This window comes from Mobula birostris, chromosome 6, assembly GCF_030028105.1.
Source record: "Mobula birostris isolate sMobBir1 chromosome 6, sMobBir1.hap1, whole genome shotgun sequence".
NCBI classification, from domain to species: Eukaryota; Metazoa; Chordata; class Chondrichthyes; order Myliobatiformes; family Myliobatidae; genus Mobula; species Mobula birostris.
In genome coordinates this window covers 103,337,626-103,355,199 of record NC_092375.1, presented here as the reverse complement: position 1 = coordinate 103,355,199, position 17,574 = coordinate 103,337,626, and the positions used below count along the sequence as shown (strand labels likewise).

At 46.7% G+C, this 17,574-nt stretch overlaps 1 protein-coding gene across 2 annotated transcripts in view; it reads right to left on the bottom strand.

Moving 5' to 3' along the window:
* The window catches only part of eaf2 (ELL associated factor 2), a 74,907-nt gene extending 57,333 nt beyond the window's left edge, over nt 1–17,574 (bottom strand). For both annotated transcript variants that reach the window (XM_072260957.1, XM_072260958.1), the window contains exons 1-3: nt 17,410–17,574; nt 9,221–9,315; nt 5,805–5,941 (exon numbers count right to left, since the gene is read on the bottom strand). In XM_072260957.1, the coding sequence (XP_072117058.1) occupies nt 5,805–5,941; nt 9,221–9,315; nt 17,410–17,512 (335 nt within the window). In that variant the 5' untranslated portion in view covers nt 17,513–17,574. The remainder of the gene's footprint in view (nt 1–5,804; nt 5,942–9,220; nt 9,316–17,409) is intronic.

Sequence of the window (17,574 nt, the reverse complement as noted above, 5' to 3'; positions counted from 1 at the left end):
AGAACTGGAGAAAATTTAAGCAACATTTTGAATTGTATTTATCGGCGATCAATGCGGATCGAAAACCAGAAAAAACGAAAGCTGCACTTCTATTCCACGTAATAGGTGATGACGCAATTGAGGTATATAATCATTTTATTTTTGAAAATGGAGATAATTTAAAGTTAAAATCGATATACAAATAAGCATTTTGTGTATCGAAGCGAAATGTGATATACAAGTAGCATAGGTTTTCTACATGTACGCAGAGAGCTGGTGAAACTACTAATCAATATGTTACTGAGTTGAGACACTGGAGTAAAACATGCGAGTTTGGACAACTGACAGACTCTCTCATTAAAGACAGAATTGTTTGTGGCATTCTGGATAAAGGTCGGAGAGAAAGACTGTTAAGAGAACAAGACTTAGACTTGGAAAAAGCTTTATGCTCTGCAAAGCTTCAGAAACTGTGACGTCACAGGCTAAAGAACTTTTCATTCAGAACTGCAACATAGATGCTGTGAGGAAGCACAAGCATATTAGAAAAAATAATAAAACGACAACAAAAACGACAGAGAGCAAGACGTCATACGAGAGAAAAAAAAGCTATGTGATTGCTGAGGGTGGCAGCATCAGCCAAACCAGTGTCTAGCGTATAGGAAAATGTGCAACGACTGTGGTAAGAGTAATCATTTTTCACGCTGTTGCAGAAGTAGAAAGAAAATAAAACAAGTAAATGCAGTGCTCGAAAATGAACTTGAGGAGTTTTATATAGATGTGCTTTGTGAAAACAAAGTAAGAATGACTGGACTATTCTATTGCAAGTGAATCAAAACAATATTCTGTTTAAACTTGATACTGGAGCACAAGTAAATGTTCTTGCAGAATCTGAGTTTAATGCATTAAAGCTAAGACCAAAGTTACATGAGACAAATATAAAAGTGACTGGGTATTCAGGTGCAGACATTCCAGTTAAAGGAACATGTGTGGCAAAAGTATCACACAAGAATATTGTGCACACGCTTTCATTTGTGGTGGTGCCAAGGAATGTACAGTCAATTCTGGGTTTATCTGCCTGTGAGAGACTGAATTTGGTGAAAAGAGATTAGTCCTGGACAGTGACACAGCGTCAGAATATAGTGACTTGATGAAAGAGTATGAGGACTTGTTCAAGGGCTTGGTTGTCTTCCAGAAGAGCACACGATTAAAACTGACAACACAGTGCAACCTGTAGTGCATCCATATAGAAAAGTGCCTTTTGCATTATGTCATCAACTGAAAATAGAGCTTGACAGAATGGAACGGCAAGAGTCACAAAACAAAAAATTGATGAACCTGTTGAATGGGTCAATTCGCTTGTCATCGTTGATAAGTAAAATGGAAAACTAAGGATTTGCTTAGATCCAAGAGACTTGAATCGAGCCATTAAAAGAGAGCATTTCAAATTGCCTACTCGTGAAGAAATTATGTCACAGTTTGCTAATGCAAAGTACTTTAGTAAATTAGATGTATCCCCTGGATTCTGGTAACTTAAACTAGATGAACCGAGTTCAAAGTTGTGTACCTTTAACACTCCTTTTGCCAGATACTGTTTTCTTCGGCTTCCATTTGGAATTGCATCAGCTGCTGAAGTGTACCGTAAAACCATTCACATGTTATATGAGCACATTGAGGACAAGTCTTTGAGGCAACACGCAAGGCAAAGCTGAAGTTGAGTAAAGACAAATGTCAGCTAGGAGTGTCTGAACTTACCTTTGTGGGTGATATCATCAGCAATCAGGGTGTGCGTCCTGATCCATTGAAGGTTTCTGCTATTGAGAACGTGCCAAGACCGCAATGTAAAAAGGATGTTCAAAGGTTCATGGGAATGGTCAACTACATGGAAAAATCCATACCCAATCTTTCGGAAAGCTTGCTCCATTGAGGCAGCTAACAGAAAAGAACATCGAATGAAGCTGGAATCATGAACAGAAGAAGGCATGGCAAAATCTCAAGAAAGCACTCACTAAAGAACCTGTCTTGAAATTTTATGATGCTGACAGACCCATCAAAATCTCATATGATGCATCTCAAGCAGGCTTAGGGGCAGTATTACTCCAGAAACATGATAAGGAATGGCCACCATGGCATAGGCATCTGGGTCATTATCTGATCCAGAAACAAGGTATGCCCACACTGAAAAGGAATTGCTCAGCATTATGTTTGCTTATGAGAGATTTCATCAGTTTGTGTCAGGGCAATCTATTGATGTTGAAACTGATCATAAGCCTCTGTTTGCACTGTTTCACAAACCTTTAAGTGACTGTCCTTTGCGAATTCAGCAAATGATGATCAAATTGCAAAGATATGTATTGAATGTGTCATACACACCTGGAAAATTCATGTACACGGCTGACACACTTTCCACAGCTGTGGATCCAACAACAAAAGACAGCCGTAGGGACACTGTTGATGTTCATGCATTTGTTGATATGATCACAGAGACTGTACCTGTTTCTGCTGAAAAGTTGGAATTGCTGCATCTTGAGACAGAGAAGGACAAAATTCTCAGTCAGGTTATACAAGTGGTGATGGACGGAGGGCCAGATAATAAGCATGATGGTACCTTAGAAGTACAAGGATATTGGAACCACAGATCAGAACTTTCTGTTGTGATGGGATATTGTACAAAGGTAGCAGAATTGTGATTCCTAAAAGTCTCCAAAAAGAAATGCTTGGGAAAATTCATGAAGACCACTTAGGTATTAAAAAATGTAAGAGAAGGGAGCGGGAAGTGATGTTTTGGCCCAGGATGAATCAAGAAATTGCAGAATTGGTGTCTTCTTGTCAAATATGCCTTAAATACCAACCTAGCAACCCTAAGGAGCCACTGCATCCACATCCTAGTCCTCCGAGACCTTATCAGAGGGTAGGCATTGATCTTTTTGTAACTGACAACAAAGATTATCTATTAATAACAGATTACTACTCATTGTATCCTGAAGTGTGTGGTCTGAGCAGAACAACAGCAGAGATTGCAATTACATGCATGAAATCAGTTTTTTCCAGACATGGTGTACCTGATGAAGTTTTCACAGACAATGGTCCACAATTCACTGGTGAATGCATGAGACATTTTGCTCATGAATGGGGCTTTGTTCAATCAACATCTAGTCCATTTTTCCCTCAGTCCAATGGGTTAGTTGAGAAGTCGGTAGGGAATTATCAAGAAACTGATGCACAAAGCAAAAGATAGTGGAGGTGATTTTTATAAAGCTTTGTTATAGCCTATCGCAGTACTCCACTTGAATGTGGATTTTCACCTGCTCAGCTCTTGATGGGACGCCATTTGAGATCCAATCTGCCAATAGATGAGAGCCTTCCGAGAACAGAGGGAGGTGAACAAGTGAAAAGATGGAAAGATGAACACAAAGCAAAGCAGAAAATATACTTTGACAGATGTTCTCGTCCATTACCTGAACTGCACCAAGAAGATGAAGTAAGGATACAAGACAAAATGAACACATGGACACAGAAAGCTACACTGCTTGAAGAAGTACTTGAAAGGTTGGAGGTGTTGTGAATAGTGTGGAGGGCTGTCAACAGTGTGGAGGGCTGTCAGAGGTTACAGCGGGACACTGATAGGATGCAAAACCTGGCTGAGAAGTGGCAGATGGAGTTCAACCCAGATAAGCGTGAAGTGGTTCATTTTTGTAGGTCAAATATGATGGCCGAATATAGTATTAACGGTAAGACTCTTGGCAGTCTGGAGGATCAGAGGGATCTTGGGGTCCGAGTCCATAGGACACTCAAAGCAGCTGCACAGGTTGACTCTCTGGTTAAGAAGGCATATAGTGTATTGGCCTTCATCAACTGAATTGGAATTGAATTTAGGAGTCGAGAGGCAATGTTACAGTTATATAGGACCCTGGTCAGACCCCACTTGGAGTACTATGCTCAGTTCTGGTCGCCTCACTACAGGAAGGATGTGGAAGCCATAGAAAGGGTGCAGAGGAGATTTACAAGGATGTTGCCTGGATTGAGGAGCATGCCTTATGAGAACAGGTTGAGTGAACCCGGCCTTTTCACCTTGGAGAGACAAAGGATGAGAGGTGACCTGACAGAGGTGTATAAAATGATGAGAGGCGTTGATCGTGTAGATAGTCAGAGGCTTTTTCCCAGGGCTGAAATGGTTGCCACAAGAGGACACAGGTTTAAGGTGCTGGGGAGTAGGTACAGAGGAGATGTCAGGGGTAAGATTTTTTACTCAGAGTGCGTGGAATGGGCTGCTGGCAACAGTGGTGGAGGCGGATGCAATAGGGTCTTTTAAGAGACTTTTAGATAGGTACATGGAGCTTAGTAAAAAGTAAACAGCATCTCCTGTTCCAGCCTCTCAGAGTTATTTACCACAGAAACAGTCTCCTTGGCTTATCCATAACGACCAAGGTATCTCCAACTCTTTGATCAGCCTCAAATGACCTAACCTCACAGGACCATCTCCTTTTCCAAACCTATCACTTTGTGACAACTAAAAAAGGTCACCAATTGCCCAAATTGCCCAACAGTGCACATGGGTGCTGTGCCAGGGACAGAGCTGATCATCACGCAGAGGATCTATAATCTCTCCCTCACCCTTGCTGTGGTTCCTGCATGTTTCAAAACCATTGTACCAATCCCAAAACAGTCAGTCATCGGTAACATGCCTCAGCGACCACAGACCAGCTGTATTCACCACCATGGCCGCCGTGCCAGGAGAGACTGGTTATGTCCCTCATTAACATCGCCATCCCTGCTACTCTACAAGGCCAACAGATCGACCGAAGATGCCATCTCCTTCGGTCTCCACATTCTACTGGACACCTGGAGCATAAGGGACTCCTACACCAGAATGCTTTTTAATTGACTACAGTTCTGCCTTCAACACCATACTCCCCACAAGTTAACCATTAAACTACACAGTCTGAGACTCAACACACCAATTTGCAACTGGATTCTGGACTTTCTTACTGATCACACCCAGACAGTCAGACTAGGCAGGAGCACATCAATCTCCCCGACCCTACTCATTTTCACTCTTACTCATCCAACTCCATCCTCAAATCTGCAGAATTATCCACAATGACTGGATAATTACACATAACAACAGAACAGCATCCAGAGAGGAGGTGCAGAAACTGGCTGAATGTTGTAATAACCATAACCTTTCACTCAACATCAGAACAAAGAAATAATTATTGGTTTCTGGAAATCAAGAAGGTATGAACAAGTTCCACTACTCACAAGTGGTGTAGTAGTGGAAAGGGTCTCCAGTTTTAAGTTCTTGGGAGTGAACATCACAGAAGAGTCCTCTTGGACCACCAACACCTCCTTGATAGCAGGGAAGGCTCAGCAGCGCCTGTAGTACCATAGGGGTTTGTAGTACACACTTCAGATTTTAAAGATTTATTTGTCACATGTACATTGAAACATATAGTGAAATGTGTCGTTGTTTACAATGAGCTGGAGGTAGCCCACAAGATTCGCCATGCTTCAAGCACCAACATACCACGCCTACAATTCACTAAGACTATACGACAGGAGCAGAATTATGCTGTTCAGCCCCTCCATTCTGAAATATGGGAGAAAATCAGAGCACCCGAAGGAAATCCACAGGGTAATGATGACAACATACAAACTTCCTTACCGGCAGCAGGGACCAAATCTCAGTCAGAGATCGTTACTGCTGTAAAGTGATTGCGCGAACCGCTACGCCACTGTGCTGTCCACTGATGTACCAAAGCGGTGTGCAATACAATGCAGTGCACATTGCCCTCATCACAGTAACACAGTCGGCATGGATTACCCACCTGGTTTTCTTCACTGTGATGTTGCTGCTGAGCTTTTCAAGCCGATATTCCCCAGTGTCGTGATTTACAATGAGAATACACTCTTTGAGGTATGGTCTCTTTGAGCCCTTAAATACTGACATGGGTGGTGTTGATCCCTGTCCAAACAAAAAAATCAGAAATTCTGGTTTGAAAAGCAAAGGAAATTAAGGCCAGTGTTGATATGCATTATGGCCTGGACAGCACTGCTTAAAAGGGTTTTGGTTTCATGGTCACAGGTACTGAGGAATGTCAAAAGCTGGTCTTGCACTCTGTTCATAAGATCAAATCATTACACAGTGCATTGAAGTATAATAAGGTAAAACAATAACAATGTACAATAAGGTGTAAAAGGTAACACAAAAAGTGCTGTGCAGGTAAACAACAAAATACTAGATCATAATAAGGTAGATTGTGAGGTCAAGAGCTCATCTTATCATACAAGAGGTCTGCTCACGAGTCTGATAACAGTGGGTTAGAAGCTATCCTTGAGCCTGGTGGTAAGTGCTTTCAGACTTTTGTATCTTCTGCCTGATGGGAGAGGGGAGAGGAGAAAATTTTCAGTGAGGGGACTTTGATAATGCTGGCTGCTTTATAAGGCAGCGTGAAGTATAGACAGAGTCCATAGAGGGAAGGCTCGTTTCCAAATACACTGAGTTGTGTCCATGACTCTCTGCAGTTTCAGCGGTGGCTTTACTAAAAAGGATTTGATCTATATACTTGGAGACACAAGAGACTGTTGATGCCTTAACCTGGACCGTGAAATAAACAAACTGCTGGAGGAACTCAGCGGGTCAGGTAGCATCTGTGAAGGCTAGTGCTTCAGGTCAAGACTCTGATGCAGGGACTCAATTCAAAACGTCAACCATTCTTCTGCTCTGCAGTTGCTACCTGACCAGAGTCCCTCCAACAGCTTGTTTTCTGCTGCAAACTGTACCCTTAAAGGAAAAAATTAATTCCAAGGCTATCAGGAAAAAATACAGCAGCAAGATTAAGCTGATAACAGAAAGACCATAGACAGATATGATGGGCTAATTATTGTAGCATCCTGGAAAGCCACGAATTAGCTGTAACTCACTATATAAACTCTCAGATTGGTCACAAGATTCCAGATTCAAGTAAACCTCCGCAAACTCTTTCATAAAGATCATTTCAGTGCATCCCTGTAGGAGTGTTACACTGTTAGAGATGCTGTTTTGCCATAAGACCATAAGTCACAGGAACAGAACTGGGCTATTCAGCCCATCGCATCTGCTCTGCCATCCCATCATGGCTGATTTATTATCTCTCTCATACCTCATTCTCCTACCTTCACCCTGTAGACCTCTGATGCCTGGACTAATCAAGAAACTATCAACCTCCACTTTAAATATATAGAAACATAGAAAACCTACAGCACAATACAGGTCCTTCAGCCCACAATGCTGTGCCAAACATGTACTTACTTTAGAAATTACCTCAGGTTACCCGTTGCCCTCTATTTTTCTAAGCTCCATGTACCTATCCAGGAGCCTCTTAAACGACCCTATTGTACTGTGTGTGTGTGTGTGTGTGTGTGTGTGTGTGTGTGTGTGTGTGTGTGTGTGTGTATATTATACATATTTACACACACATTGCATTTGCCTTCCTTACCACCAACTCACTCTGCAAGTTAACCTTTAGGAAATCTTGCAAGAGATCTCCTAAGTCATTTTGCACCTCTGATTTTTGAATTTTCTCCCCAGTTAGAAAATAATTTATGCCTTTATTCTTTCTATCAAAGTGCACAATACACTTTCCCACACTATATTCCATCTTTCACTTCTTTGCCCATTCTCCCAATCTAAGTCTTTCTGCAGACTCCCTGCTTCCTCAACACCATCTGCCCCTCCACCTAGAATTGCTGTATCATCCACAAATTTGGCCACAAAGCCACCAATTCCATCATCCAAATCATTGACATAATACGTGAAAAGATGTGGTCCCAACACCAAACCTTTCAAAGCACCACTAGTCACCGGCAGCCAACCAGAAAATCAGATCAGAATCTTTATTCTCTTTATTTCCACTCTTTGCCTCCTGCCAGTCAGCCAATCTGCTATCAATGCTAATATTTTTCCTGTAATACCATGGGCTCTTACTTTGAGTAGCTTCATGTGCAGCAACTTCTCAAAGGCCTTCTGAAAATCCAAGTAAACAACATCCACTGACTCTCCTTTGTCTATCCTGCTTTTTATTTCCTCAAACAATTCCAACAAATTTGTCAGGCAAGAAATCTTGCCTATTTTAGCATGTGCCAAGCATCTCAAAACCTCATCCTTAATAATGGACTCCAACATCTTCCAACCACTGAAGTCAGGCTAACTGGCCTATAATTTCCTTTGTTCTGCCTCCCTCCTTTCTTAAAGAGTGCAGTGACATTTGCAATTTTCCCATCCTCCAGAACCATTATGGAATCTAGTGATTCTTGAAAGGTCTAATGCCTCCACAATCTCTTCAGCTTCCTCTTTCAGAAACCTGGGGTGTAAACCTTTCAGCTTCTCAAGCAGGTTCTCCTTAGTAATCACTGCTACACTCACTTCTGCCCCGTCATTTCCCAGCAGTCCAATATCATTCTTGCCTCTTGTACTCTTCTTTTTAAATATCTGAAAACTTTTGGCATCCTCTTTTATATTATTATTTTCACATCAGGCTCTGTCTGCTCTCACTGTTAAATGTCAAAACAGTTACTGTGAAGGGCAGGGAAATCAATTCCTAGTCTCTCTCAACATTATTAAAACATTTTTAAAATTATTGACACCCATAAGAAATTGACCGCACAAATTGACTGCTATGTTTTCTACACTGCAAAAGTGACCACAACAGTATTTTGAGACACACTGGTGGGATGTTCAAGATATTCAATAAGTGCAAGTCCTTTTCCAGGAGGTTCACAAGGGTTTTGAAAATAAGGAGGATAATTATAGGGAGAATGTCAGGGGTATGTATGTATGTAAGTATGTATTTATTTATACATACATACATAATCAGAGAGTGGTAGGTGCATGGAATGCCCTGGTGGTGGTGGAGGCAGATACATTAGGGACATTTAAGAAATGTTTATATTAGCACATGGATAATAGAAAAATGGAGGTGGGGGAAGAGAGGGTTAACAGGTCAGTGCAACTTCATGGGCCGAAGGTCCTGTACTGTGCTGTAATGTCCTATGCTTTAAAATGAAATCAAAGTTGTTTGCCAAATGCAGTCAGAGGAAATCTTTCCTTTGTATCCTGTAATGTACCTACACTAGCCATTTATCCATTGTCCATCCTATGTACTGTCTGAATTCCAAATGGAAGTGTATCAAGTTCCATGCTCATATTTGCAGCCATCTCAAGAAACTTAGCCATCTAGTCGTCTACATTTGTTCAAGTTCTTACCTCTATGTTTGGCAAGGTGATCGTGATTTGTTCCCCTTTGCCCACTTCAAGGTCTCCTTCACATGTTGTGTCAATGGATGCTGGCTTGAAATCATCTGAAACAAAGAACTGGAGCCATTACATAATGACAAAAGATCCTGTCAAACTACAGTGTTGCGTATTAAGTGGCTCTGTGGTGGACACCATTGACTGCCTGTTGAGAAACAAAACCATGCACCTTTGAGGAACCCAAATGTGACACAGCACCTAAATACCAAAGTTGGTCAAACTCAGTGAAGGTGCCTGGACTCTTCAGTCCTTAGGATGAAGGTTTACAAAAAGAGTAAATGCAGATAGAAAACCTGTAACACATCAGCCTCTCATTATCCCACCTCAATTATATTTATTTCTCACATGTACATGTACTACTGGATCATTTTTCTCAGTAAATAAATTAACAAGTGTAATGCTTTTTGTGTTATTTATTTAATTGGGTTCTCATCTAGTTTTAGGACTTACATGAAGATCTGATCACATTTTGGGTCATATTTATGCAGAAATAGAGAAAATTCTACAAGATTCACAAACTTTCTAGCACCACTGTAAGCACTGAGGTGAGTGAAGTTATCTTCAATGATTCAGGTGCCTGATGGCTATAAGGTAATAAATGTTCCTGAATCTGGTGGTGTGGGATCTCAGACTCTTGTACATAGCTAAGTCTGAGCTTTTCCTGATTGGTGGCCTGATTCCCATTCCCAGACCCAGACCCAGCAATCCGAGTTCAATCTGACCTCAAAGTTCTCTGTGAGGAGTCTGCACGTTCTCCCTGCGTTTCCTCCCATGGTCTAACGATGTGTGAGTTGTCGGCTAACTGTGGACTGGAAATTGGCAGAATCTGGAAGAAGTGAAAGGGAGTATGGGGTGGTGGGGGGGGGGAGGTACAAACTGGGATTAGAGTAGGGTTAGTATGAGTGAATACTGGTTGGCACTGAATCAATGGATCATGCAGTCTGTTTCTCTGCTGGATGTCAGGACTCTGAGGAGGAAGGTACAAACACCTTACAGTGACAGACTTGAACCTGAGTCACTGGGTTGTGCTATGCTACATTGTAAAGAATGAGCAACTTCAAGTTCCTGGGTGTCAACGTCTGTGAAGATCTATCCTGGGCCCAATATATTGATGCAATTAGTAAGAACCACATCAGCAGCTATTAGGAGTTTGTAGAGATCTATTATGTCACCAAAGACTCCAGCAAATTTCTACAGATATACCATGGAGATCATTCTAACTGGTTGAATTGCCATCTGTTATGGGAGGGGCCACTGCATAGGATTGGAAAAAGCAACAGGGTTGTAAACTACGCCAACTCCATCACTGACACAAGTCTCCCTACGATCAAGAACATCTTCAAAGGGCGATGCCTCAGAAAGTCAGCATCCGTCATTCAGGACCCCCACCACCCAGGACCTACCCTCTTCGCGTTACTACCATCAGAAAGGAGGTACAGGAATTTGAAATCAAACACTCAACATTTCAGGAACAGCTCCTACCCTTACACCAAAAGATTTCTGAATGGACAATGAACCCAACGAACCTCTCTATTTTTCATTACTTATTAAATTTGAGATATTATATAAAATAAATTTCACAATATATGTTAGTGATAATAAACCAATTCTGATGTTACTGTGCCACCTTTATAACAAGCTTGGTTCGAGAGGACGCCAGAGCTGACCTCCAAACTCCAATGCCCCAATCTGTAATAGCACCACGCTAACCGCTACACTACCATGATGATTGTTATCGATGCACAACAGAAAGCATCACATCTTAATATAATCTTGGCCTTGTATTTCAAGTCCCTCTGTTTCTGAACACTCTTTTGAAGCAAACAGTCCATTGTTTATGTCATCTCAAAAATGCAGCACTTTTCTTCTTAAAGATTAGCTTTATTTGTCAGGTGTACATCAAAACATGAAGTGAAATGAGTCACTTGTGTCAACAACCAACACAGCCCAAAGTTGTGCTGGGGGCATCCCATAACTGCCAGCATGCTTCCAGCGCCAAAATAGCCTGCCCACAACCCACTAACCTTACCTGGAATATGGGAGGAAACCAGAGCACCCAGAGTAAACCCATGAAGTTGTGGGGAGAGCATACAAAACCCTTACAGATAGCTGAGAGAATTGAAACCCAATCGGTGATCATTGGCACCGTACAGCAATTTCATCAACCGCCAATATGCACCTCCTATCAACTGAAGACTCATATCCAGGCTTGGAAATATAATCACTACTCCTTCATTATTACTAGGTTAAGTTTGACCCAACAGCACAATGGGACGAACTTCCATAACGGTTCAAGGCTATAGCTTGGCAAATTAGTAATTGCTAGGAAATGCTGGACTTGTTAGCAACAAAATAAGCAAATAAAGGAAATGAATTGCCAAGAGTGCCCGGAGCCAGCAAATGTAAAACTTACACCCAAAACAGGCAACTCAATATTAATTTCCCCACCTTCGAAATCATCAACAGAAGGCTAATTTGAAATTATAGAAAACAAAGTTGCTGGCATTCAGCTAAAATTGGTGAAATGCAAATAATCCCCAAGATGAATAGTGTGAAACTTCCAGATGGACAAACCCAGCTCACTTTTGAGAATGAAACCAAGGTCCTCACCCAACCGATTCTATTTATTACTAAATATCAAAGCCGTGTAGTTGACCTTATACAATGATACCAACCACACGATCAGCAGGTTGCCTACTGTAACACATTCTCCATCATCTTCCCTGACCCCTCCTGCACAATCATTAAATGAGATAAGCATTTCCAGTTAATTAGTCACAAACAGAAAAGTTGACCCTTTAGTCCACTGAATCCAAGCTACACTAATCCTATCTTTTTTGAAAATTCTACCCACATTGCCATCGATTCCTTTCCCTGCATTCGCTCACACTCAAAGGCCAGAAATCGGGAGTACATGCCAACAGGAGACATGACAGCCAGTCAGTCGACACATCTGGAGTTCAGGGTCCCAACATTGGCTAATGTAGTGATCAATACCAAAGATTGGACAGTAACAAAAGTTATCCAATGCCAGAGATTCTATAGACACCAGTAATCTCCTCAATCTCCCCTTCATCCTCCCATTACTCCTGCTCAATCTCCCTTCCATCCTCCACCCCCTCCTCCTCAAAACCCCTCATCCTTCACACCCTCAGCACCCTTCCATCCCCCAACCACTCAACACCCTTCTATCCACTTCTCATTACCCCTCCAACCTCTTCACCACTCCATCCTCCACCATTCTTGAGCAACACACATAAAATGCTGGTGGAACTCAGCAAGTCAGGTAGCATCCATGAAGCCATGAAAGGGAATAAACAGTCAACATTCCAGGATGAAACCCACATCAAGACCCTCACTCTTCGCAGCCATTTCTTACCAAACATCTACTTTTCAGGAGAATGCAAAGGATCTTATGAAGCTTATACAGAATGAAAATTATAACCACTACCGTAGCCAACATTCGTTCTTCAACTTACAATACTAAAACGAAAGCTACAACCAGGTTTAGGGACTTGGAGTGAGCAAACTGGCATTTCAACTGAACACATTCCAAGTTACCAATTACCATTGGGAAAACTGAAAGGGCCTGAGACTATAAAAGGCAACAAGTAAATATATATTTCTTTACTTACCAAATCACCCAAACGCAGACAAAATCCAACACACATTCTTCTCCTGCCCTTCCAAATTTCCCCTTACCCATGTTCTCTACCAACTGTCAACTCCTATCCATACCTCCCCAAAACCGCATTCACACCTACCCTCCCTATCACTTCACCCCATCACTCTCATCCACTCATACCCATCCCCTGTATGATCTCAATACACAGATCTGATAAAAAAGCAGGCCTACAAAACAAAGTATTTCACTGTAGCTTGAAAGATTTTCCCATTCTGCCCCTCCACCATACCATCCTCCTCCAGTTCCATCTCCCTTCCTACCTCCTCCTCCATCTCTACTCCTTCCTCCACCTCAAACATCTCCATCTCACCATCTCCCTCCTCCTCCACCTCCCTACCATCGCCTTCCTCAATCTCCAACTCCCCTCCTTCCTCCTCCTCAAACTTCATTGCCCTCCTTCCTACCCCATCTCCAACTCACCTGTTATTTCCGCATCCATCTCCCCTGTTCTGTGTCTGCATCTTTACCTTCCATTCCTCCTACACCCTCATCTCCACACCATGCTCTTTCTCCTTGATCTCCCTTCCCTCCTTGTCCTCCATCTCTGTCCCTACTCCATCTCCATCCACACCTTCCACTTCCTCCAACTCCATCCATCAACTCTCCTCCACCGTCTCCGACCCCCTCCGTCCTCCTCCACCGTCTCCGACCCCCACCGTCCTCCTCCGTCTCCAACCCCCTCCGTCCTCCTCCACCGTCTCCATCTCCCCTCTCCGTCCTCCTCCACCGACTCCGACCCCCTCCGTCCTATTCCACCGTCTCCATCCCCCCCTCCGTCCTCCTCCACCATCTCCCCCTCCGTCTCCAACCACCTCTGTCCTCCTCCTCCGTCTCTATCCCCCCATCTCCAACCACCTCTGTCCTCCTCCTCCGTCTCCATCACCCTCCGTCCTCCTCCACCGTCTCCATCTCCCCTCCATCCTCCTCCACCATCTCCCCTCCGTCCTCCTCCACTGTCTCCATCTCCCCTCCCTCCTGCTCCACTATCTCCATCTCCCCTCCGTCCTCCTCCACCGTCTCCCCCTCCGTCTCCAACCACCTCTGTCATCCTCCTCCGTCTCCATCACCCTCCGTCCTCCACTGTCTCCATCTCCCCTCTGTCCTCCTCCACCGTCTCCATCTCCCCTCCGTCCTCCTCCACCGTCTCTGACCCCCTCCGTCCGCCACCACCGTCTCCATCCCCCTCCGTCCTCCTCCACCATCTCCATCCCCTCCGTCCTCCTCCACCGTCTCCATCCCCCTCCATCCTCCTCCACCGTCTCCATCCCCTCCGTCCTCCTCCACTGTCTCCATCCCCTCCGTCCTCCTCCACCGTCTCCATCTCCCCTCCGTCCTCCTCCACCGTCTCCGACCCCCTCCGTCCTCTTCCACCGTCTCCATCTCCCTCCATCCTCCTCCACCGTCTCCAACCCCCCTCCGTCCTCCACAGTCTCCGACCCCCCCCGTCCTCCTCCACCGTCTCCATCCCCCTCCGTCCTCCTCCACCGTCTCCATCCCCTTCCGTCCTCCTCCACCATCTCCGACCCCCTCTGTCCTCCTCCTCCGTCTTTATCCACCCTCCGTCCTCCTCCACCGTCTCCATCCCCCCTCCGTCCTCCTCCTCCGTCTCCATCCCCTTCCGTCCTCCTCCTCCGTCTCCGACCCCCTCCGTCGTCCTCCACCGTCTCCATCTCCCCTCCGTCCTCCTCCTCCGTCTCCATCCCCCTCCACCGTCTCCATCACCCCTCCATCCCCCTCCTCCGTCTCCATCCCTCCCTCCATCTCCGTCCTCCTCCACCGTCTCCATCTCCTTCTGTCCTCCTCCTCCATCTCCAACGCCGTCCGTCCTCCTCCACCGTCTCCATCCTCCTCCGTCTCCAAACCCCCTCCGTGCTCCTCCGTCTCCAACCCCCCTCCGTGCTCCTCCTCCATCTCCATCCCCTTCCATCCACCTCCACCGTCTCCGACCCCCTCCGTCCTCCTCCTCCGTCTTTATCCACCCTCCGTCCTCCTCCTCCGTCTCTATCCACCCTCTGTCCTTCTCCTCCTCCATCTCCATCCACCCTCCGTCCTCCTCCACCGTCTCCATCTCCCCTCCGTCCTCCTCCACTGTCTGCATTGCCCCTCCATCCTCCTCCACCGTCTCCATCTCCTTCTGTCCTCCTCCTCCGTCTCCAACGCCCTCCGTCCTCCACCACTGCCTCCCACCACCTCTGTCCTCCTCCACCGTCTCCATCGCCCCTCCACCGTCTCCATCTCTCCTCCATCCTCCTCCACCGTCTGCATCGCCCCTCCGTCCTCAACAGTCTCCGACCGCATCCGTCCTCCTCCATTTCCGTCTCTCCTCCATCTTCCTCCTCCATCTCCCCTCCATCCTCCTCCATCGTCTCGCCTCCGTCCCCCTCCTCCGTCTCCCCTCCATCCTCCTCCTCCACCGTCTCCCCTCCGTCCTCCTCCTCTATCTCCCCTCCATCCCCCTCCTCCATCTCCCCTCCGTCCCCCTCCTTCACCGTCTCCCCTCCGTCCTCCTCCTCCACCATCTCCCCTCCATCCCTCTCCTCCTCCATTTCCATCTCCCCTCCGTCACCCTCCTCCACCGTCTCCCCTCCATCCTCCTCCTCCACCATCTCCCCTCCATCCCTCTCCTCCTCCATTTCCATTTCCCCTCCATCCCCCTCCTCCACTGTCTCCCCTCCGCCCTCCTCCTCCACCATCTCCCCTCCATCCCTCATTTCCTCCATTTCCATCTCCCCTCCATCCCTCACCTCCTCCATTTCCATCTACCGCCATCCCCCTCCTCCTCCATTTCCATCTCCCCTCCGTCCCCCTCCTCCACCATCTCCCCTCCGTCCTCCCTCTCATCTGTCTTGCTTTACCTCCACTTCAGTCTCTCCATTCTCCTCCTCAGTCTCCGTCTCCCTTCTGTCATCCTCCTCCTCCATTTCCATCTCCCCTCTGTCCTCCTCCACCGTCTCCCCTCTGTCCCCCTCCTCCGTCTCCCCTCCGTTCCCCGTCCCACTGTCTCCCCTTTGTCCACATCCTCAACTGTCCTGCTTTACCTCCACCTCAGTCTCTCCATTCTCCTCCTCCATCTGTCTCCCCTCCGTCCTCCTCCGTCTACGTCTCCCCCCATCCCCTTCCTCCATGTCTCCACCCATCCCCCTCCTCCACCGTCTCCCCTCCGTCCTCCCTCTCATCTGTCTTGCTTTACCTCCACTTCAGTCTCTCCATTCTCCTCCTCAGTCTCCGTCTCCCTTCCGTCGTCCTCCTCCTCCTTCTCCCCTCCATCCACCTCCTCCGTCTCCCCTCCATTCTCCTCCTCCTCCGTCTCCCCTCTGATCCCTCCCCATCCTCCTTCTCCCCTCCATCCTCCTCCTCCTTCTCCCCTCCATCCTCCTCCTCCGTCTCCCCTCCATCCTCCTCCTCCTCCATCTCCCCTCCGACCTCCTCCTCCTCTGTCTCCCCTCTGGCCTCCTCAATACCCATCTCCCCTCCATCCATCTCCCATTCTCTACCCCTTCTTCCTGAATTGCCCCCTCCATCCTCCATTCCCTCTCCATCCCTTCCTCATCAATCCCCCATCCTCCTCCACAACCCCTGCTCTATCCTCCTCCTAGACTCCATCATCCTCCTCAGACCCCCATCCATCCTCATCCTCAATCCCCATCCATCCTCATCCTCAAACCCCCAACCGTCCATCCTCCACAGACCCCCATCCGTCCATCCTCCACAGACCCCCATCCGTTCATCCTCCTCGGACCCCCATCCGTTCATCCTCCTCGGACCCCCATCCGTCCATCCTCCTCGGACCCCCATCCGTCCATCCTCCTCGGACCCCCATCCGTCCATCCTCCTCGGACCCCCATCCGTCCATCCTCCTCGGACCCCCATCCGTCCATCCTCCTCGGACCCCCATCCATCCATCCCTCCTCCTCCACAGACCCCCATCCGTCCTCCTCCTCAGACCCCATCCGTCCTCCTCCTCAGTGCCCCATCCGTCCTCCTCCTCAGTGCCCCATCCGTCCTCCTCAACGTCTCCAACATTCCCCTCGTCCTTTGCCCTCTCCATCCTCAACCTCCTGTCAATCCCCCTCCATCCTCCAATCCTCTCCACAGTACACCCTTCCTCCTCAATCCCCCATCCATTTCCCTCCTCCTCAATCTGCCGTCCGTTGTCCTTTTCCATCCCCACTCTAGCGTCCTCCTCCATCCCGCCTCCAGCCTCCTCCATCCCCCTCCTCTTTGCCCTCTCCATCCTAAACCGCCTATCATCCTCATCCTCTATTGGTCTCCAACCTTATCCCCAAACCCACTTCCATCCTCCTCGTCAATCCCTCAACTAACCTCATTCTCCCTCTTAATCCCCGCTCCATGCTCCTCAGTCCCCCTGCATTCTCCCTCGTAATTCCATTCCATCCTCACTCTTTGCCTCCTTCTCCCCCCATTCACCGGCACTCACACTTCCTAAACCACTTACACCGGATGGTGTGGAAGCCGCACTTGGGTTGTTTGTCAAAGCTGCCGCCCAACTTTAAAACGTGCTCCTTGGTGTCGAACTGAGGGAGAGCTCCTCCATTCATCCTCAAAGCAGCCCGTCGCCCAGCGTCAGCATCAACCCAATCTCCAACGCTCAACTTCAGGG